A 13,502-nucleotide genomic window follows, 5' to 3' on the forward strand; every position below is an offset into this window, starting at 1 on the left:
CCCTCCCTGTTCCCTTAGAGCTCTCCCTAATCAAGATGGTTCTTCTGTGATTGGACTGGCCAGCAAATGAACCACTACTGTCTGCCTTGGATTCTCTATCTCATTAGGTGATTGAGTAGACCACCTACTCTCTTCTGTTGGGCTGTTTGATGCTCTTATAGTTTAAAGATAGACAATCCTGCAATGCCAATTGGCTGGGAAATTCTGTAAAGCAAACTACCCTATTTCTTTTGATCCCTCCCCCCAGAAACTAATAATGAGACTACTAGAGGAAAAAGCAAGTCAGTGACTGTGGCCAGAACCCCCTCCCTGACCCCACCCCTTCCCAACCCTCACCCCTGCTTTTCTTGCATGTTCAATGCCTTAGTTTACCCTACCCCTGTGTTCCCATTTGCCATCCCCAGCTCTAAGGAAGGGCTTCACTTTCATTTACTTTTGACTTTCGATGTCTCTTGGCCTTCACCTCCTCCTCATGTTGCAGCTGCTGCTGTTGCTGCTGCTGCTGCTTATGTTTCCTCTTGCCACCTCTGGGTGTGCGTGGTAGAGGAGGTGGAGGAGGAGGAGGAGGAGGTGGTGGGGGAGGAGGTGGAGGAGGTGGAGGAGGGGGAGGGGGTGGAGGGGGAGGGGGTGGTGGCAGAGGTGGGGTCTCCCGGGCCATGTGGATGACAGCCTCAATGGTCGCCATGATGGCATCTTGACTGGCCACTGGTTCCAACACCAAAGGGTTTAGGGTGGGTTTCTGACCCCTCTTGCTAGGGAGGTCAATGCATTTTTCTAAAACTGGCATTTGGTCTCTGGAGTCCTCATCGAATGAGAGGGGCTGTTTGCGGGGTCGCCCTCTCCTTTTCTTGACAAAATTATTGCCTGTCTTTGATTGTCTTTGCAGCCGCTTGGCCTTCAGGATCTTGTTCACATGGTCGAGGTTCTTCTTGGTGGACAGGATCTTGGTGTAGTTGCACATCTTACGCACCTCGCACTGGATCGCTTCAATCTCCCGCCTCTTGAAGCGTTTCTTCAGGGATGAGCTGGCTGTGGAAAGAGAGAAAATGGAAACTGAGATTCTAGGGTATTCAAGTGATATTTACCAGGAAGGTAGTTTACAGATTATCTACTCCAATCTCATCACCGTAGAGATGAAGAAAATTGAGGCCCAGAATTGTTAAATGATTTTTCTAAGGCTATAGTGATGCTGGGACTGCAATCCAGCTAGGTCTTCTGACTCCCAAGGGCTCTTTTCACTAAAATCCACTTCTTCCTTACATTTTGATTGTGGAATGGACCCCACCAATAATAAGAAATCAACCAAAATTCACCTGGGAACTTTTGATTTATTTATATTTACTGTGTCTTTTAAATTGACCAGGAAATTTGGCAAATTGAGTTAAAAAGTGAGCAGAACCAGAACAGTTAACATAAAAAATAAAAAAAAAAAACTTCACAAGACTTAAGAACTATAGTCAATGAACTGACTTGATGAACAATTTTGAAGGATGCAGATCACTTTCTGACAGAGAGGGAATGGACTCAATATATAGACTATGACATACAGTTTTTTTGGATGGCTAATGTGGGAATCTGGTATATTGACTTTTGTTATTGTTATAAAGATTCTTTTTTTTTACTCTTTCCCAACAGGGAGGCAGAAGAGAGAAAATAAGTGCTTGTTAATTTTTTTAAAAATTAAAACATCAATAAATATAACCTAGCACAAAACACAAATACTCTCATGGGTTTTACATTACATGTGCTAATGTGACAAAAATTTATTAAGTATCTGTTATGGATCAGGTACTTTGTCCTAGGCACTGGGAATGCAACTTTGAGGGGCCTATATTTTTTGGTGGGGGGGAATGGACTAGATATAACCTATGTATACAGAAGTAAACAAGAAGTAACTTGAAATTGGTGATGGCATTAACAAGTGGGGAAGGATGTCAAAGATATCTTCATGAATGAGGGCAGTTATCAAACTGAGTTTAACTTTGCAGGAAGGCAAAGATTCTGAGAGGTTGCAGTGAGAAGGAAGTTCATGTCAGGGAAGGGGATGTTCATGTTCAGGGAAAACCATTTGTGAAAAGAAATGGAATGAGGAAATAAACTGCCAAACTTAGGGAACAGCCAGTCGTTCTGTCTAGAATGTGTGATGGGGAGCAACCTTAAAGGTGAGATTATAGAAATGGAAAAAGGACTTGAATGTCTAGGTAAAAAGTTCCTTCTCCCAACCCTCCAAGCACTACAGGAATGATGTGTTTTCAGACTTGTGCCTTTAGGAAAATTAATGTGGCAGCTATGAGAAGGATAGTTTGAAAAGAGCATAGACTGGAACCAGGAAGGCTAATTTTAAAAAATGATTACAAAAGCCTGCCCTTGTGAGAGGTAAACTAGGGCTTACTTGAAAAAAAAAAAGATGTATTTAAGAGATGTTATAAAAACAGAAATGACAAAATTGAGAATTGACTGAATAATATGGGGGGGGGGGAGGGAAGAATATAGGATGAATAGAAGAAACCAAATCTGGGTAAATAGTGTGGTAGTGCCTTCTTCAGAAGTGGAGATATTTGGAAGAAAAGTATACAATATGAGGTCCATTTGGAAATGTGGAGATTAAGGTATTTATGGGACCATGGAGATGGTCAGTGACTTGGGAGATGTAGGACTAAATTCAAGATATAGTTTAGGGCTCTGGTTAAAGGTGAGGAGTATTCTACATAGTGATGACAATTGCACCCATGAAAATAAAAGAACTCATTGAGGGAAAGATCGGAAAGAAAAATGAGCAGATGGTTTAGTTCAAAACCTCAGGAGACCTCTACATTTAGTTGCAGGTGACAGAGGATGAAACTAAAGAAACACTGAAAATGAGTGCCCACTGATGTAAGAAGAGAACTGAGTAAGAGAGAGAGAACATTTAGGAGGAGGGGATAGATAATAGGACCCAAAGCAATACATCAGTCAGAAAGGATGAAGATTGAAGAATAAGTCACTAGAAAAAACAATCCATTGATAACATTGTAGGCAGTCATTTGAACAGAAGAGTGGGAGGAGAAGCCTTTAAAAGGTAGAGAAAATGAGCCAGTGGGGAAGAGATGGAGGTATGGAAAACAAAAATAATATCTCTGAAATTTCTAAATCCACACCACCTGATTGTTCTTGAGAGTAGATCTTTGCTTTTTGACAATCCATACAGTTTGGGGTACCATACAACCTCATCCATAAATCCTCCTTTCATTCTGAATTTGTAAGAGAGACAAAAATCTGGTTGACTCCTGCAGTTGTACTGTCTCATAAGAATTAAATCCTAGGGTAAATTAATGGTAAGCAGCAAGGGATGTTTAAAGTGATTAAGAAAATAAAGTATCTTTATGCATAGAGGAACATTAATTTAAAGCTCACGGTAACTTCAGTCATCACTTAGTCTAAGGTAACTGAGGCCCAGAGAGGTAAAATGACTTGCCCATAGTGACACAGTTTATATGCAGATAGATGCAGAATCTGAACTCAGATCATTTACTTTTTTTGTTATGAAGAAGCTATTTTTGTTTTTGGTTGTCATTCACTTTTCAAATACAGTGCTCATTCATCATTGAACTGCAAAAGTTTCCCTAAAAGGCACAGATGACTACTATGGTGATGACCAGTCACTCTTATGTATCCTCTAAAGCAGTCACCCTTAGGGGTTACATACATTAAATAAGCTGGCTATGTGGTTTCCAATTATTGGTGTTTTCTTAAATAATATTCTGTACTTTTGGGCTCTCCCCAAAAGTCCAAGATCTCTCACTGCATCCAGGGCCATTATCAAATCTAAATTAGCTTCATTAGCTACAGAACTCTTGTAGCATGCTTAGAATGCATCATATCATATAAGAATTCCTCTTTCTCCTTTCCTTATTATTCATTGTGCTTTTCATCTATTTCAGCACTCAATAATATTCTGCTTAACATCTGATAATATAGGTATTTGAAAAGTCTTAGTGCACTTTTAAGCTTTAATAACTTCAGAAATATAAATTTACAAAAATCTCATTTGACAGTCTAATTATTTTAATTTATTTTATACTTGTTTTTGCAAATTCTGAAAAGAAAGTTAATTTTAATTTCAACCAAATGCAGCATTCTATGATTATTCATTGTATCTGCTACAATTTTTCAATGATACTTTCTCAGACCTGTGGGTCAATAGAGGAGGTTTTCTTTCCTTGCTTCCTCAGTGTCCTGATCCATCTCCATTAGACCTTTTCTTGTGGAGTCAAATGAAAACCTCTCTATCTGCATGACAACATTCTTTGGATGATTTTAAGACTAGAATTTCAAATGCAATCTAGTTACTCAGCAGCTAATGAAAGTTTTTACAAAGTTCAAAAACTGACTAGAGAGATGGATTGCTAAAGCAGTGTTGATGTTGAATTTTACTAAAAAAATTCAGTTTATAGTATTTGCAACCTTTCAAATGTTATTTTTAAGTAAATTTGTTGCATAATTTCTTAAGTTTTAAAAGCTCAACAATGCAGTAGATTTTGGAACTTGCTCCAGATTGGTATGGTAGGTAGAACACCAGTCCTGAAGTCAGGAGAACCTGAGTTCAAATCCAGCCTCAGACACTTACTAGCTATGTGACCTTGGGCAAGTCACTTAACCCCAAGCCCTCACATCCAGATTTATCTCCAGTTGTCCTGATTCATATCTTGACACTGGACCCAGATGTTTCTGGAAGAGAAAGTGAGGCTGGTGACTTAGCACAGTCCTCCCTCACTTAAATCTTATTTATGTGCATGTCATGGCATCACTCCTCTGATATCATGGTCTTCTTTGAGAACAAAAGAAAACATTATGTATACCCTTCCTACCTAACTATATGATGATTAAAATGCCAGAGGGTATGGCTCATAGCTTATCATGGTATCCTAAGTCAGAATACTAGTAAGGAAATCTAGATTTGAATCTGTCTGTATGACCTTGGGAAAGTTATCCATATTATCTAAATTTTGGTATTCTCATCGTAAAAATGGGGGATAATTTGTTATTGTTCTTCATTTGTGTCTGATTCTTCAAGATGCCTTTTTTTGGTGTGTTTTCTTGGCAAAGATACTGGAATGGTTTTCCATTTCCTTCTCCTACTCATTTTACAGATGAGGACACTGAGGCAAACAAATTTAAGTGTCCAGTCCTGGGTCACACAGTAAGTGCCTGAGATCAGATTTGACATCAGGAAGATTCATCTTCCTGATTTCAAGCCTAGTACTGACTCTATCCATTGTACCATCCAGCTGCCTGGATGGGGAATGATACTTGCCCTGTTTACCCCATATGGTGTTTGTCAAGATCAAAAAGAGACAGAGACAAAAATACAGCTAAAACTATAACATACAATAAATGTAGGGTGTAGTTACCATCTTGTACATAGTAGGTGATCAGCAAATACTCATTAAAACAATGACACATGGGTTTTCACATCCACTAGTTTCATGGCAATTCCATATAAGTTAACAATCTACTTTATATCTCAGTAGTGGGAAGTTAATTCATGCTGATCCCATCGATTACCAGAACACATATTGCCTTCAGTCTTTTCAAGTGAAGGTTGATCAGTAAGACAGTGAATTTTTAATCTTTCAGATGTTCTGGGCTACTCAAACCTCAGACAATGTCCACCTTAACCATGTCCTCCTTAAACAGGATATCAGCCAAGTGTTTCTGATTCATTTACACTCCATCCACTGGGTTGTTCTCTTTTCAAGTACCAGTGACCAGATGCGTCTCTATTTTATGAGCCAAGATTTTCTGACTCAGGAAGCCCTCTGTTCTAGCCACTAAAGGGCCCTCAGTACTGTTGTTTTGAAGTACGGAAACCATAAAATGAGAATAGCTTCAAGATATAGTGAAAGAGACATCCCATCCCCCTTCCCTATGCCAGTGCATCATCCCCTTAATACACACTCAGTCTTGGAAGCTCCATTTTCACACTGTCCATTCCTTTGTGATATGATTCAGGTGTCAACTTGTCCTCACTAAAGGTAACTATTTCCCCAAATGGGGCAACCCCCTCAAACATGGCCCATTGTAGACTGCATAGTATTTTTAAACCCCACAGGAGGGGAACAAATGTGTTTCATTTTAGCATTGTGGTTTGTTGACTCTTTTCTTGTTTCACACAATAGTGAGAAAGTACAACAAATAGCTGAACAAAGGGATTTGGAAGAGAAGCAGGATTTACAGCAGGGACTGGGATGCTGGATCTCTCTTCAATTCAGTCTCACCTACATCTGAATAAAACCCAGGCAAAACCAGTCCGGTAACCCCTCACGTTCCTCCCCTCACTTCTTCCATACTAAGTACAGATGTCCAAGCAGGGCTTCCTTTAAAGCCTGGGGAACAGTAAACTTTTGTGTGGCTACTGGCTCCAGGTTCCATTGGTTGGGTCAGATTTTATTGCCATTGGCAAGTCTTACAGGAGTAGTATGTGATATGGTAGAATCTTTAAAATTAGTTATAATGATCCAAACTGAACAAAACTGGAGTGAGTTTTTGGATGCAAAAATGGCAACATTTCAGAGTTAATTTTTTAATAGATGGCATCAGACCAATGTAACACCCAATTAATTGCTTTAAATATAGTGTCCAATGCAGTTTGACACCAATTTTTTTTACAAAGCCTGTACGAATAGTGACTTTAAAATCAACAAATATGCCAACTTCAAGTATAAGGAATATCTTTGGGGGTATTATTCTAGCACAAATATTCACCCCAAATTCCCTACCCTCCTTCCCTTCAGTAGTTAAAGGTGAATATCAATACAGCATATTAAACACATTGGCTTATTCTGTATGTATGTATACATATGTGTATATATGTACATATATACACATACACACACACACACACACACACACACACACATATATATATATATATATATATATATATATATATATATATATATATATGAGGGAATGGGGTGGGAAGGAATAGGAAAATAGGGGTATTGAGTCATTTTCCAATTTTATCCATTCATGTGTGCATGTGTATAGTGCAGCATGTGTGTTTGAGCATGTTTGTGTATATAAAAATATATGTGATTTCATCAGTATCTACTAGTCCTGGAAAGTGGCCTGGGGGCACTGAGGGGTTAATTGACTTGCCAGTCTTCTAATATATTTCAGAAACTAGACCTGACCCTGGGTTTTCTGGACTCTAAATCCTGCCCTTTACCCACTATATCTTGCTGCTTCTCTTTTATCCTGTTCAATAGTCCAAAAATGCTTGCTAAAAAGGAAAACAATCAGCTTCGAGATTAGGTGGGTAAAAATTCATCCAACAATTTTCCTTCTTTATACTCTCAACCTTAGTCTAGAACAGATGTTCTTCATATGGTCTTGTGTATTAAAGACCCTTTGGCAGTCCCATGAAGACAGTAGATTCTTCGGAAGAATATTTTTAAATAATAAAATAATACAATTCAAAGAAAACCAAAAGTCAGATGTATTTTTTCCCTCATTCAAGTTCACGGATCCCTTGAAATCTCTTCATAGAATGCTCAGGAGATCTGTGAATTCCAGATTAATAAATTCTTGTCTAGGATAACACTCTTCATGAGATGGCATTGTGATGGACTTACCTAGCTAAATTGCATGGACGTGACCTTGAAAGATCACACAATCCACTCATCATTTGAAAATTTATTACCCCCCCATCCTAGAAGATGAAAGACTGTATATTTTAAATTAAGGCTTCTTATGAAAGGATTCCATAATTTCTCCCAGATAATTCTATTACAAATTTCATAATGCAGAATGGACTTAGAAGTCAGGAGAAATTGACTAAAGTCCTGATTCAGACACTACACTCACTTTGTAACCATAGACACATCCCTTCTCTAAACTCGTTTTCCTATCTATTAAGCAAAACAGTAACACCAGTACCACTTACTACCTAAAAAAAAGATTTCAAGACAGTACTTTGTAAATCTTAAAGTACTATAGGTATGTGGATTTAAATTAACTTGATTTATGTATGTGTTAGTTAAATGAGAAACCTCCTGGTGAGCATGTTACTTTTCCTGTCATTTGGCAAGATTATAAAAAGTTGGTTTGACTTCTCTGACTTTATTAACTAATCCATTGGCCCCTTGAATTTTTCTTCATTTTCTTTTGGTTTTTGCAAGGCAGTGGGGTTAAGTGACTTGCCCAAGGTCACACAGCTAGGTCATTATTAAGTGTCTGAAACCAGATTTGAACTCAGGTCCTCCTCTGACTCCAGAGCTGTTCCATTGTACCACCCACCTGCTTCAACTTTTCTTCATTTTTACCATTTTCAGAGTTATTTCTTTTAAATTGTGAATTTAACTTTGTCTTTAGGCAAAACCAAACTTTTTTTTCCTATTCTTTTCTCCATGTAAATGTTTCATGCATGTATAAATTTATCTGTGTCAATGAGGTACCATTGGTGGTAGAAGAGGGTCAAATGACATTTTCTGCAAACCTCTGGCTACCATGGTTTCAGGGCTGCTTGGACAGAATAGAGGGGGATTCATTTTTTGCTGAAATATTTAGGAATGACTGGTATAGGAAGGTGACTGCCTTAGTACAAATAGTTTTGTGGTGGCATAAGCCTGCCATGATAGGAAGGAAGGGAGGAAGGGAGGAAGGAAGGGAGAGAGGAAGGAAGGAAGGAAGGAAGGAAGGGAGAGAGGAAGGAAGGAAGGAAGGAAGGGATGATAGAAGGAAGAAAAGGAGGGAGGGAGGAAAGTGGAAGAAAGGAGAGAGGGAACAAGTACCAAGGACTTTATAAATACTATTTCATTTGATCTTCAAAATGATTCTGGGAAGTAGGCACTATTGTTGACATTTTACAGCTGAGGAAACTAAGGTAGACAGAAGCTAGACCAGGGTCATACAACTAGTTTTTTTTTTACTTTTGAAAGGCAGTGGTTAAGTGACTTGCCCAAGGTCATACAGTTAGGTAATTATTAAGTGTCTGAGACCGAATTTGAACTCAGGTACTCCTGACTCCGGGGCTGGTGCTGTATCCACTGCACCACTTAGCCACCCCCATACAACTAGTTTTTGAAGCTACATTTGAACTCAGCTCCTTCTGAAGCCAAACCTAGTACTTGATCCACTCTATCACCTCTGGCAAAAGAAAACAAGTGAGAATGCTTTGTGAGAGAAAGTGGATGCTATGGTAAAAACTGAAGGAATCATCCTAGGGGAAAGACTGGTAGAGGCTAAGAGGTATGGGATGACTATTCCTATAGCTCTGGTCTTGTCACTGTGGAGCCTGGGGGTGGGGTGGTCTCTGTCTCCCTGAATTCAAGTCTTCCAGCCTCCTCCCTTGCCTAACACAGAATTAATAATGATGATGATGATGATAACAACAACAACAATAATGTTTTTCCTTCATTCTCTAACAAGCACTTGAATTTCATTCGAGTGGAGGGTGCCGTGTTTAGTCACCAACCTCAATCTCTTCTCCAGAGTCATCTGGGTCCAGTGGCCAGATATGAATCAGGATGACTGGAGATGACCCTGGAGCAGAGGCAATCAGAGTTTAGTGACTTGCCCAAGGTAACACAGCTAGGAAGTGTCAAGAGTCTGAGGCTGGATTTGAACTCCCATCCTTCTGACTCCAAGGTCAGGGCTCTATCCACTGCACCAGAACCTAAAGATGCTCAGAGATGTGATCAGATCCAGAAGAGTCTTGCCTGTTTATGTTGTCATCAGAGATTGCTTCTTGCTTCCTGTCTCTAGTAAAAGGCATTGAGGCACAGAAGGAGGGATAATGGATAGGACCCTGAGCTGGTAGTTTCTAATCCTGCCTGTGCCAATGACTAGGTGTGTGAATTTGGGTAACTTACTTCCTCTTCTTAGGACCAGATACTCTTTAGAGTCCTTTATAGCCTAGAAAATCTAAATAACTCTTTTTTCTATGTTCACTGTCACTTTTGGGTGCTCTCTGAAATTTTACACAAATACCATTATGCCCAATCACTTGGTACAGTATTCTGCAAAACTCCAGCCAGTACTTTGGAAGGAAATTCAAGTGCAAAGGGGCACCCATTGGTTTGGCAGGATTTATTCTTTATAAATGATTCTCCTCACTGCTCCGGGTTTCACTGTCCTATAAATGCTTGCAGATTTTCTCTCTTCAAATCATTTCTTTGCTGGATAGTAATTTCTAGGCTCTTGTGGGAGATTGATTCCACATTTGCTTTCTCTCTTCTCTAATCTTGTGATCTATAGCCTGTTCTTCATTAGTTTTCAAGAATAATTATGAGAGCATGAGGCAAACTGTGAACTTGCTCCTACAATTCATATCATCTTCTAGGCACTACCTGTACTTTAAATTTCTTTGTGAATTAAAGAACTGTTTTTGGTTTATAGCTGACCTCTCTATAGGTTTAATATTTTCTTAAAAATTGTAGAATAGTTTGCTAGGGGTAGTTATGTCCAGTGGCTAGAGCACTGGACCTGGAATCAGGAAAACTCATTTTCTTGAGTTCAAATAATCACTTAGCACTATTTGTCTCAGTTTCCTCATCTGTAAAATGAGTTGAAAAAGGAAATACCAAACCACTCTAGCATTTTTGCCAAGAAAATCCCAAAAGGGATAAGAAAGAGAGACATATAGGGCTGAAAAACATTTAAATAATAAAAACAAAACTTGACTAAATGTGTACAGAAATTACTATGTCTTCTATAGTCCTCTGACTTTTTGGTTCATCTCCTAGGTTTTATGAATAAAGTGAAGAATGGTTCCTCAATCAGAACTCCTTGAAATGAATTAGACTGTTTGGTTTATAGGTCCTGGTTTATTTTTCCCCTTCAGATAGATGAGTAGAACAGTAAAAGCCAAAGTTTCATTTGTCAAATATCCCTTTTGAAAGGAAAACAAAACATGGTCTACTTGAGGCATGAATCCCACTAAGGACCAGACTTAAGAATCTTAGACCTCTCATATATCTCTACAGTTCTTTAGTTGTTTAATTCTGTTAGGTGCTTCTACTAAGAAAGTTAAATCTTCCTTCCTGGGATTTGAGTTCTCAAGATCAATAAGGCCAAACTCAACTGCTTTCACATTCTAAAATAGTTTTGTCTGAACAAAGTTTACCATGATCTGGGAGTCTGTGCTGTTCTCCACTCTTTCCCCTTTACCTGCACTCTCCCATTTGTTATTTCTTTTCTGATCTTAATGTTGTCCTCTGTGTAGTTAATGTAATAATTTGAAAATGTAAAATTGGATTTTTTAGAAAAATCTTGATTGATCCTTTGGTTATTTAAAAATTCTTTGAATATATCACTTTAAGCTACTCTCTCCTAATCAGAGCATCAAGAGATGTACTTTTATCATATTAAAGATGGGTTATTTTGATCCTACACTTCTTAAGAATTTTAATAAAAGTGAATGTTGAATTTTATGTAAGTTTCTTTTGGCATCTATGGATATAATTAATGTAGCTTTTATTATTTCTATCACTTATATGATTAATTATATTCACTGTTTCCCTAATTTTGTACCACCCTTACATTCCTGGGATAAATCCAGCCTGGTCATAATGAATAATTTTTTGTATATACTGTTAAAATCTCTTTACTATGATTATATTTAAAGATTTTGTGTCAATATTCATTAGTGAAACTGAATATAACAATTCAGGTTCAGTCTAAATTCTAGCATGGGACTGATTACTTCCCTCAAACTGCATCTCCTTTTTTCTAGGTACATTGTACTATTGACTTGTCTGAATCTATCACCAACTAAAATTTACATCTTTATCTGAACCTATATCTATCTACCCCTTTTATCATGGATTGGAGCTGTAGTTATTTTGAACACAGGCACAAAATGCTACACCTATCCCATGTAAATGTCATCTTGTTGGACTCAACCCATTGTTACAACTTTTTCTCCCTCCATGCCACCCAGAGTGTAGCAGAGCTTCTTCATGAACCACAAATATTGTTCCTTAAATAATTAGATGATCTCCAACTATTGTTGCTAATGAGGAGCTTTCCTAATTGTCATAATACAGGCTTAAATGAAAACAGTTCAAAAATATTCCCACTGTGAATGCCAAGATTTGGGGTATGACATTATACGATCTCCACATTTGGTCTCCTTGCTGGTTTTTATTACTTATGTATTTTATTACTTATGTTTATCTCCTTCATAAAGTCATTAAAGTATTTAAGCTTGAAGAAAGGCCTCTTCTTGCCCTCACATTAAGAGGCTGAGGGAAAGAACATTGAAGTAGGCAACTGTGGGTGTATATTCAAGTTTTACTGCCATTATGGGGAAGAAGTTATTTATGGAAGTATCACAAACCTCAGTTTCCTCATTTTTAAAATAAAACTAATAATTTCTACCTTGACTTATTTTCACAATTGTGAAAATAAAAAGAGAATACCATGAGTGTCCTCATTTATAAATAAGATTATCTCAAATGGTCTATAAGAGCCCTTCTAGTTCTAAATCATATGATTTATATAAAGCACTACAACAATGAAAGTTGTTTGTGGAATGAAGTGATGGATAGATCATCTTACTTCAAGGAAGAGCTTGAGAGAAGTTTTCTTGCAAAGAATTCTTTACTAAAGCAGACTATTTTTCAGGATTTGTTAAGGAAAAAAAAAGTACCAGAAGAGAGTCTGATCACCCAACAGCAGATATATTTAGACCTTTAGAGGCTTGGTGCTGGGAGGAATATAAGAATTTAGTCATTGGGGTATGGAATTTAATGCAAGCATCTCTTCGATGTTATCCCTCCCTGAACACTTTGAAATGCAAGAAAGTTGTTTTTTATGAACTGCTGCCACCCTACAATTTCTACTTTGATCTCAGCTCTGTCCTCTAGGGGAACACATAAAAAATATCTATTCTCTTCCCTTTAAAATCTCTGGCAGAACACCATACATTTTAAAGACAAAATATAGTGTCAAAATAAAGAGACAAAATAAATTGGGAACTAACTGAAATTTTAGGTCTGGCCATTTCTAATTTTGCCTAAGTAACTTAATCTCTCCACGCCTGTTTCTTCATCTATAAAAGGAGGTTTTTGGGATTCAAATTACAATTATTATAATGCTTTCAGTTTGTAGAACTGGTGCATTTGTGTTACTACTAGCCAACACAATTCAGCAACTATTTATAGATTATTTCTTGGGTTTCAGGAATTATATTAAGTTTGGAAAATCAAAGAAAAACCCAAACAAATTAAAAAGGAAAAAAAAAACCCTATTCTCAAACTTTACATTTTACTATCTAAATCTTTGTTTCTCTTCACAAAACTTGTTCCTATATTCATCTGAACAATATACAAAAGGACACATAATATCAGTTGTGAGGGCTTCAAGCAACTTCTGGTATGTGATTCCCTACAGTCAATTATTTTCTGTCTAGATTATCGATATTCCTCCTAAAACAAAGTAGCCATAATTGAACCCTTGATACAGATGTAACCTAATTAGTATAAAGTCAAGTGGGCCTATTAATTGCTCTAGTTCTA

At 37.7% G+C, this 13,502-nt stretch overlaps 1 protein-coding gene across 5 annotated transcripts in view; it reads right to left on the reverse strand.

The window, feature by feature from the left end:
* Positions 1-343: 343 nt before the first annotated feature.
* Positions 344-13,502, reverse strand: part of SETBP1 (SET binding protein 1) — a 488,090-nt gene continuing 474,931 nt past the window's right edge. For all 5 annotated transcript variants that reach the window (XM_074208185.1, XM_074208188.1, XM_074208186.1 and 2 more), the window contains one exon: positions 344-1,029. In XM_074208185.1, coding sequence (XP_074064286.1) covers positions 407-1,029 — 623 coding nt within the window. In that variant the 3' untranslated portion in view covers positions 344-406. The remainder of the gene's footprint in view (positions 1,030-13,502) is intronic.

Source organism: Macrotis lagotis, chromosome X, assembly GCF_037893015.1.
Source record: "Macrotis lagotis isolate mMagLag1 chromosome X, bilby.v1.9.chrom.fasta, whole genome shotgun sequence".
Taxonomy (NCBI): Eukaryota; Metazoa; Chordata; class Mammalia; order Peramelemorphia; family Peramelidae; genus Macrotis; species Macrotis lagotis.